General features: G+C 47.3%; 1 protein-coding gene across 1 annotated transcript; it reads left to right on the top strand.

The window, feature by feature from the left end:
* Positions 1–7,883: 7,883 nt before the first annotated feature.
* Positions 7,884–8,812, top strand: LOC105958913 (protein ZW2). The gene has a single exon (XM_012982915.2). It carries the CDS (start codon positions 7,930–7,932, stop codon positions 8,638–8,640), a length of 711 nt encoding a protein of 236 aa, XP_012838369.1. The 5' UTR covers positions 7,884–7,929; the 3' UTR covers positions 8,641–8,812.
* Positions 8,813–9,476: the final 664 nt, after the last annotated feature.

Here is a 9,476-nt window from a genome sequence, read left to right as displayed (position 1 = left end):
TGATGTTCACAAGTTGAACAAATGCTACGATCAGCTTAAAGAGAAATATGAAGCTGAGAAGGCGACGGGGAAGAGGTTTCTCGCGACATCAGGTGGTGCGGCTTATAAGGAGTCCATTGTGGAGGAGACTAAAGCTAGTTTCCGAGGTAGTGATGAGTGTGCTGCTATGGTTGAGGAGCATGCATTGGCTGTGGTTTATAAGCCATTAGTGCGTTCTTGTCGCAAATATCTGCGTGATGCGGGTGGGATCAGCGAGGAAGTGATTCGCGGGATGGAGGCTGGTATATCCGATGAAGATGAAGATGAGGTCGATGGCAACGAAACGGGCACAGAGCTCGTGGATGACATGGCTGTTGATGACTCCACTGTGAGGGCGTCTTCTGCCCGTGGTGGTGGAGTTTAGATATTTTTGCTAGGATAGTTATCTTTCCCTTCTTGTTTTTATTTTTTATTTTTTTTTTTTTTTTTGCTGATGTAGATGGGTATGTCCACTACTCTTTCGTTTGACTTTCTTCCTTGTTTGACTTTGAAATTTAAAATTTCGATTTATTTATTTTAACATTGTCAAGAATTACTGCGTTGCTTTTAAGTGTTTACATTTAGCATTGTATGCGATGTACTTGAGGAGGGGATCAGGCTCCCAAGGTTTATGTTAAGGGTCGTGCCCTTTGTTTGGACCGCTTGGGTCTTAATTATATTTGTCCGTGGCCACGTTTTAAAATTAACACCTCGTGAAACAAATAAAAGGGACTTAGCTAATCCAGCTGGCCAGGCTATACGGATTATCTAAATCTCTTTAAGTGTTTGTAGGGTGGTATTGACTTGAACTCATGGTAAGAGGTAATTTGTATAGACGTAAAGGCGTAGATAGTAAAGCGAAAAGTATTATTTATTCAACGATAGCAAAGGAGAATTGTTACATGCCTACGTGAGGCGAATGTAAGTAAAGGACTAATGCGATAGGCCTTCAAGAGGCGAAGGGAAATAACTACTGGTGGAGCGAGAAAAAAAAAATTGACTTGATAAAAATTGTTCTAAGTGATTGTACTACACTTGTTCTTCTTCTTCCACGTCTTGCTTGTACTCGTTCGTTTTGCTGTGCTGATGGTAAAATGAATTCCTTTGGCGTTTCTATGCCTGTCAAATATAATTGAGAAAAAGGAATTTTGTCTAAGCATTTGTATTGAACACTTAGTAATTGAAGCTGAGGGGATGCGCATTGCCGATCTACGTACCATGCTATGGGGATGTTTTTTCTTCCTCGCATTTCGAGATATGAAATCAACTCGTGAGTTGCTGCGAGTTACTCTGCGACCATGCCTGCTAGTGGAATGATTTTTTCACGTTAGTAGGAGTAAATAAGATCATCCGTGTGTTGAATGCTAATGGAAGTATAGTTACCCTTGGCGATGTGGTATGGAGTGTTCTCGCTCTTTGGGCCGTTGCTTGAGTAATATGCATCCTCTCGTAATGGATCTCAATCTGTAATAAGATGGTGAGATGTGATGATGAATTGCTGGTGAAAATAAATTTACTAGCCCCCCAGTTTAGGTGGGATGTTAACGCACCTGGTTATGTAGTAGAAAAATTTCTAACCATCTAGGAACAGCTTACAAGACGAGTTACGTGGAAGGTCGTGGAGCCTGCAGATGCGACAATTTGTAAGTAACTTTTATATAGAAGGGGTATGGATGATGACCTTAACTGATTTGAAGTAAGGTAGATGTATACCTTAAGCGTAGAACCGTTTGAGGTTCCCTATATTCCATGTTCTGGGTATAGGGTGTCCATCAATGTTCTCTAGGCGATATGCTCCAGTGTTGACTACTTTTGTGATTTTATATGGTCCTTCCCACTTTGGGTCGAGCTTGCCGATGGGGTGAGAGGCTTCAGCTTTCCGGAGGACTAAATCTCCAACTTGAAAAGAGCGGGGACGGACCTTTGAGTTATATGCCTTGGCCATGCGTGATTTGTACATCTGTTGCCGGATGTATGCGATCTCTCGTAGCTCATCTACAAGGTCTAGGCTTCCTCGCATAACTTCTTCATTAGCTGTTGGATCGTAGTTGGTGATTCTCCAAGATGGTTCACCTATTTCAACGGGTGTTATAGCTTCTGTTCCGAAAGCTAGGTTGAAAGGCGACTCTCCGGTTGCTGCTCGTGGGGTTGTGCGATAAGCCCATAGTGCGTTAGGCAACTCGTCCACCCACTTCCCTTTGGCACTCCCAAGCCTTGTCTTAAGGTGTTGGAGTATAGTGCGATTCGTGACCTCCGTCTGGCCGTTAGCTTGTGGATTTGCTACGGATGTGAAGAACTGCTTGATGTCTAGGCCGAGGCACCAAGTTTTTACTTTGTCACCGCAGAATTGGGTTCCATTATCGGAGATGATGGAACGTGGGATTCCGAAGCGACAGACGATGTTCTTCCATAGGAATTGGATGACTTCTTCTTCTCGGATACGTGCTAAGGGTTCCGCCTCCACCCATTTGGTGAAGTAGTCCACTGCTACAATGAGGTACTTACGTCCTCCTGTGGCGGGTGGGAATGGTCCAACTAAGTCCATCCCCCATTGGGCGAAAGGGATGGGGCTGTCAATTGGTTGCATTAATGCCGCTGGTAGGTGAGTGATATTTGCATGCTCTTGGCAGGGTTTACACTTCCGGACTAACTTCTTCGCGTCTTCATGCATCGTTGGCCAATAGTAGCCTTGCCTCAGTAGTTTGAGAGCTAAAGTTCTCCCGCTTAAGTGATTTCCGCAGATGCCTTCGTGTACTTCTCTAAGTACGTAATCCGTTGTGGTCGGGTCGAGGCACTTGAGGTAAGGGAATGAGAACCCTCGTTTGTATAATTCTTCTCCCACTATGACGAAGCGAGCGGCTCTCGTTTTTAACTTTCGTGCTTCGGTGGATTCCGCTGGAAGTTCTCCCTTCTTGAGATAATTCAGGATTGGAGTGAACCAGCATGGTTCATCCTCCTCGGTGTAGTGTATTTCAGTAGGCGAATTTATCTCCGGCTGAGGTGAGGTGAGGAGCGTCACCTTCCGACTTCCGATGCTGGCCATGGAGCTTCCTAGCCTAGCTAATTTGTCTGCATGGACGTTATTGGAGCGAGGTACTTGCTTTATCTCATAACTCTCGAATTTAGATAAGAGGGTGTGCGCGAGAGCTAAGTATTTGGCCATGATGTCTTCTTTGGCCTCGTAAACTCCAAGTACTTGGTTAACGACGAGCTGAGAGTCGCTTTGGATTAGGAGCTTGCGTGCTCCGGCTGCTAGGGCGAGGCGAATTCCCGCTATCAGTGCTTCGTATTCAGCGACGTTGTTTGAGGCTGTGAATTCGAATCGTTGAGCGTATTCGAACTCATCTCCATCAGGGCTCGTTAGGACGATACCCGCTCCTCCTCCTGTGGCAGTGGAAGATCCATCCACGCTGACAGACCAAGTAGGTAGAGAGGTGTTTTCTTCCATTGAAGTCATTTCGACTAGAAAGTCAGCCAGTATTTGCGCTTTGATAGCTGGGCGGGGTTTGAATTCTACTCCGTATTCACTTAGCTCTATAGCCCATTTTGCTAATCGTCCGGACGTTTCGGGACTCCTTAGTATTTGCTTCAGTGGATAATTGGTGAGAACCACTACTTGATGTGACTGGAAGTAAGGTCGAAGCTTCCGGGCTGCGTTGATGAGGGCGAGAGCGAGCTTCTCCATATTGGTATAGCGTTGCTCGGCCCCTTGAAGAGCGCGACTTATGTAGTATATGGGTTGGTGACCTCTTCCTCCATCTCGGATGAGGACCGCGCTGATGGCATCAGCCGAGGTAGCTAAGTACAGCATGAGTGTGTCTCCCGGCTGAGGTTTTGTGAGCAAGGGTGGTGAAGCGAGGTATGACTTTAGCTCAGTGAAGGCTTTTTGACATGCCTCATCCCACTCGAACTTTTTTCCTCCCCTTAGAATCTTGAAAAATGGGAGAGCCTTGTCCGCTGATCTTGAAATGAATCTATTCAGGGATGCTAAACAGCCGTTGAGTTGTTGAACTTTCTTGATCGATGTTGGCGGAGCCATGGAGGTGATTGCTTCGATTTTAGCGGGATTAGCTTCGATTCCTCGCTGCGAAATCATATAACCCAAAAATTTGCCTCCCTTAACTCCGAATGAACATTTGAGGGGGTTGAGCTTCATCTTATATTTTCGCAGGGTGGCGAAACACTGATCCAGATCAATTAGGTGGTCCGAGACCTTGACACTTTTGACGAGCATGTCGTCGATATACACCTCCATATTTTTACCGATCTGATCTGCGAACATTTTGTTCACTAGACGCTGGTAGGTGGCTCCTGCGTTTTTTAACCCGAAGGGCATGACTTGATAGCAGTAGATGCCTTGGTCAGTGATGAAACTAGCCTTCTCTTGATCTTCTGGTGCAAGTAAGATCTGGTTATATCCTTGATATGCATCGAGGAAGCTGAGGAGTTCGCACCCCGAGGTCGAATCGATGAGCTGATCGATTCTGGGTAGAGGAAATGGGTCCTTAGGACAGGCTTTGTTGAGGTCAGTGAAGTCTACGCATAATCTCCATTTTCCTCCGGGTTTAGGAACGAGCACTACGTTCGACAGCCATTCAGGGTACTGAACTGGTCGTATATGACCTGCCTCTAGAAGTTTAGCCACTTCTGCTTTGATATGCTTGTTGCGTTCGGGTCCAAACGTTCGTTTCCTCTGTTTGACTGGCTTCATCCTCTTGTCGACGTTAAGTCGATGTAGGGCTACCTGAGGGGGAATGCCCGACAAATCTTGGGCTTTCCATGCGAACACATCTCCATTGTGTCGCAGGAAGTTGATTAGCTGCTGCTCCGTCTCAGGATCTAAATCAGATCCGATGCGTAGGAGTTTGGAATCATCTCCAGGTGTGAGCTCTATGAGCTTAAGCTCTTCGACAGCCGCTAGCTTGATGCTATCGTCTGGTACACTGATGAGGATTTCTTTATTGTCCTCAATGATTGCATTGACCCACTTCCGTTTGTCGGATTTTTGGGTATCGTCTCCCTTTCCGGGCGGTTTAGGCTTCTTTGAGGGTTCTCGTAGGGCCCTTGCATAGCATTCTCGAGCGAGACGTCTATCTCCAAGCACTTCTCCCATTCCATAGGGAGTAGGGAACTTCCATTTCTGATGGTAGGAGGAAGGTACTGACTTGAATGTGTGGATGGCTGGCCTCCCCAGAATGATGTTGTAGGGTGATGGCCTGTCGACGACGAGGAACTTGATTAGTTTCGTGATTCGACAGGGGTCTTCCCCTAAAGAAACAGGCAGCTCCACTTCTCCCATTGACAAAATGCCTTCTCCTGTGAACCCTTTTAGGGGTGTGGAGATGGGACTAAAACGGGCATTATCTATGCCTAGCTGCTTAAAAGCATGGAGGTACATGATGTCAGCTGAGCTCCCACCATCTACTAATATTTTCTTGACCAAGAAGTTGGCCACCGTTGTTGTTACCACTAATGCGTCGACATGGTCTTCCTCTGGACCTTCGAGGTCGGAGGCGTTGAAGACTATGCTGTGATCAGGTCTTCGTATTTGATATACGCGTTCGGATGGAGAAGCGCGTTCTTGATTCATGCGCGCTGATCGAGCGAGGGTGCGTCTTGCATTATGTGAATCGCCTCCCGCCGGTCCTCCGGAGATGAAGGAGATGATTCCTCGGGTAGGTTGGTTATCATTGTTATCTAGGTCACGTCGGTGACTCCCATCTTCTCGTCTTTGTTGTTGATCTCGGTTATTATCTCGGCGTGGAGGATCGTCACGGCGTTTATTTCGCGGCTTATCGACGTATTCGCCTAAATGGCCCTGTTTGATCAGCCTCTCAATCGCCATTTTAAGTTGTGCACACTCTTCCGTAGTATGCCCTCTGTCCTTATGGAATCGACAATAACGATCCGATTTTTCTCGCTTTGCGTTTGGCTGCATAGGACGTGGAGGTTCTGCTAAACCTTTCTGCTCTATCACGTGAAGGATTTCCGTGAGGCGAGTGTTCAGCGGAGTGAACCTATTGTAGGAGGAAGAGGGTTGGCCTTGAGGTGGTAGTGGTGGACGTCGATCGTCGCGCCTCCTATTGTCCTGACGGTCGTCTTCCCTTTTTCTTTTAGGAGGAGCATGGGTAGAGGCTTCCTCTATCCGGACGTATTTTTCGGCTCGATTCAGCAACTCTTCTAGGTTGCCTGGAGGTCTTCCGGCGATAGATTCTTTGAATCTACCCGGTTTCAAGTTCTGCTGCATGATCCCGGAGAGCATGTCTTGTCCTACACTGGGGACCTCGTGGACGGCTTCTACGAAACGCTTAATGTAGTTGCGGAGCGTCTCGTTATCTCTCTGTACTATAGAGAAAAGATGAGCTGGAGTCTTGGCATATTGTTTGTTGATGGCGAATTGGTTGGTGAAGCGGGTCGACAACCGAGCGAAGGTGTCAATCGACCCTATGGGCAGGGAGTTGAACCAATTCATTGCCCTCTTGGAGAGAGTGGTGCGGAACATTTTGCACATCGCGGCATCCGTTGGGCCATATAAATCTGCCATGGCACTGAATTTCTCTATATGTTCCTGTGGGTCGGTGGTCCCTTCAAATTGTGGTAACCCCGAGATCTTTACCCCTTGAGGTAAAATCTCGTTGAGAATGTCTATGGTGAAGGGACTGCGTCTTGTTGGGGGAGGCATTCTTTCATCCCTTTGATTATTTGGTTGGGAGAAAAGGTTTTGGCGAGACATTCTGCTGTTTACTTCGCCTTCTCCCTCATTAAAGAGAGGGACTCTTGGTGGTGACGCATTCCCCCGTGGGGGTGAGCGTGGACGTCGCTGTCTGGGCTGTGCCCCTCTATGGTTGGTAGATAGCTGCACTCGGGACCGTGGATCTGAGGTAGAGGAGGAGACACTTATTTGATTCTGGATTGGCGGTGGCGCCACAGGTGGCGCTACAAATGGAGCTGGTGCTGGTATCGCATTGGGAGCGTTTGCTCCCATCGTAGCGATATATTGAGTCACAGCCTCTGTGGCGGCGCGAGTTGAAGCTTCCGCTATCATGCGTTGGAGCGCATCCTCGGTTATTTGAACCGTTCGAGGAGCAGGGAGAGCTGGATCGGCGAGTGGTGGGTCCCGATGAGGGATCACCTGAACCTCGCGAGGTGGATCTGCCACACGTGGAGGAGCTGGCTCCGTGGGACGTGGGGGAAGTGGATCCGCGGGGCGTGGAGGAGGTGGTATGCCCGATCCTCCACGGACTGGAAGGTTACTTGCTGTGTCATTCTCTCTCCGAGCTGACGCCTCAGGAGGATCTTGTTGGCTACGTGATCTGGTTTGCATCTTTCCCACAGACGGCGCCAAAATGATGAGGCTAAAATATAGCTCACCTAGGATAATGTAGAAAACGAGCTGGGAGAGCAAAGCTGATCAGTAGCTAGTCAATTCAATGCTCCTGAGGTCCCTGCGAAAAGAGCACACGTGAACTAAGCCGGGGGTTGATCCGGCGGAAACCCCTCCGACGCTCAAGTCAGATGTACGGATCGTAGAGAGAATAGAGAGAATAAACTCGTGATGGATTATCAATAATGAGAACGTACCTTTACAAATGAGTAAAACACCTATTTATATCCCGGTGATTGGATTGGGCTTGCTTTGTTGGGCCCAAGCCTTACTTTGAAGGTATTTGGGCTTTCGTGCAGTGGGCCTAATTAGTAGATATATTTGAGGGCCCATTGGGCCGGCCCATTTAGGTATATCAATCCACCACCTCCTTAATCCCTAAGTTATTTATTTTTATTTCTATTTTTATTTTGCAGAATATTATTTTTATATATAAATTGCCACCTATTTATACATTGAAATTTGTTGATTATATACGTACGGTCATATTTATTATTTGATTATTTCCCTCCAAGAATTTTACGGAAATGGATTCTGAGTCAAATTTCACCTCCTTCTTTGACAGTTGGCTTACCAGACAAGAGGCTTTTCTCCGGCAGCTGGAAGCGCTGTTGTCGCCGGCCGACGGTTTCGACAGGAACCGGGAATGCGCCGCGATAATTCCGCGGGTTTTCTCTCACTACCAGGAGATGTACATGGAGAAGGCCGCGCTCGCCGGCGAAGATGTCTTCCTCCTGATGTCCGCGCCTTGGCTCAGCTCTTTCGAGCGGACGTTGGTGTGGATTTCAGGGTTCCGGCCGTCGATGCTGTTCCCGATGATCGAGACCGCCGTGGCGGAGGATCTCTCCGACGAGCAGAAGCGGGAGATCGAGGGGGTGAAGGCGGAGATACGGCGGAAGGAGAGGGAGATCAATCAGAAGATGGCTAGGGTTCAGGAGACCGTGGCGGAGCCGCCGCTGTGTGGTCTGGTGAAGAAGTTCGGGAGGCTTGTGGACGGGGAGACAACGGAGCTGGAGGCGGCGATGGTGGAGCTGAAGGCGGCGATGCTGGTGGTGGTTGGGAACGCCGATGAGCTGAGGGGGTGGACTGCGGCGGCGGTGGTGGGGATTCTGAATCCGGTTCAGGGTGTGAAGTTCTTTGCGGCGGTGGCTCGGTTTCAGCTTCAGGCGAGGAAGTGGGGAGTGGAGAAGGATCGTCAGAGGTGCCACGTGTCAGCTAATGGTGTATTTCTTAATTAATTATTTTCCTGATTTATTTATATTAGCTTCTTTATTTTCCCTAAGGTGAGTACGCCACGCGCACTTCTCTTTCGTCTTTTACTCACTAGTGCTAATTTTGTTCTTAAGTGTTGCTTTCTATTAAGCTTTGACCAATTAATAAATTACGGTTTTACTATTTACACTTTGCCAATTTTATTGCATTATATTATATTATAAACGTGTATACATTTATTACATAGTATATGTATATATTGCACTCATCTACATTTATATACTGATTTGGATGGTAGAAGGCTGTATAACAAAGCCCATTTAATGAGAGATTCAGTTGAATAGGCTCGGCCCAAAGAAGATAGTCCATTTAGGAAGACCTTCCTCGTCACAAAGTTTGAGGAAGGAAAGCATATCAACGAGAGTCGAGTTGAGCATACATCGTTCGGAGGGGTGTCGTGATGACTCAAGTAGGTGCATTTAGTGTCAGGATAGGCACATTACATGTACTAAAACGAACATTAAATGCTCGAATGACAGGGTAAAATGTACGGATATCCTATAGAAAGGCTATGGCCTAGAGAATGGGTAGACGGCGAACGACGGGTTAGCTAAATACGATGCCCCGAACTGCCCGACTTCCTTTTCTTAGCAGCTCGGTTTCAAGTCAATAACATTGAATCTCCACTCCTCCAACAGTTGTGAAGGAACCTCTAATTGGTAGCGGAGCTATGATTTTTATATTAGGGTGGGCTAAACTTTACGAGGGTTCGGGGGCAGCACCCCCAAATTTTTTTCCGAAGCTATTCGTAAAATACATGATAAAATAAGTATATATAATGCTCAAAATGTAATTATTGGGT

This window comes from Erythranthe guttata, chromosome 14 (genome assembly GCF_056151865.1).
Source record: "Erythranthe guttata isolate IM_541 chromosome 14, IM_541, whole genome shotgun sequence".
NCBI lineage: Eukaryota > Viridiplantae > Streptophyta > Magnoliopsida > Lamiales > Phrymaceae > Erythranthe > Erythranthe guttata.
This window is presented reverse-complemented; position numbering and strand designations above follow the sequence as displayed.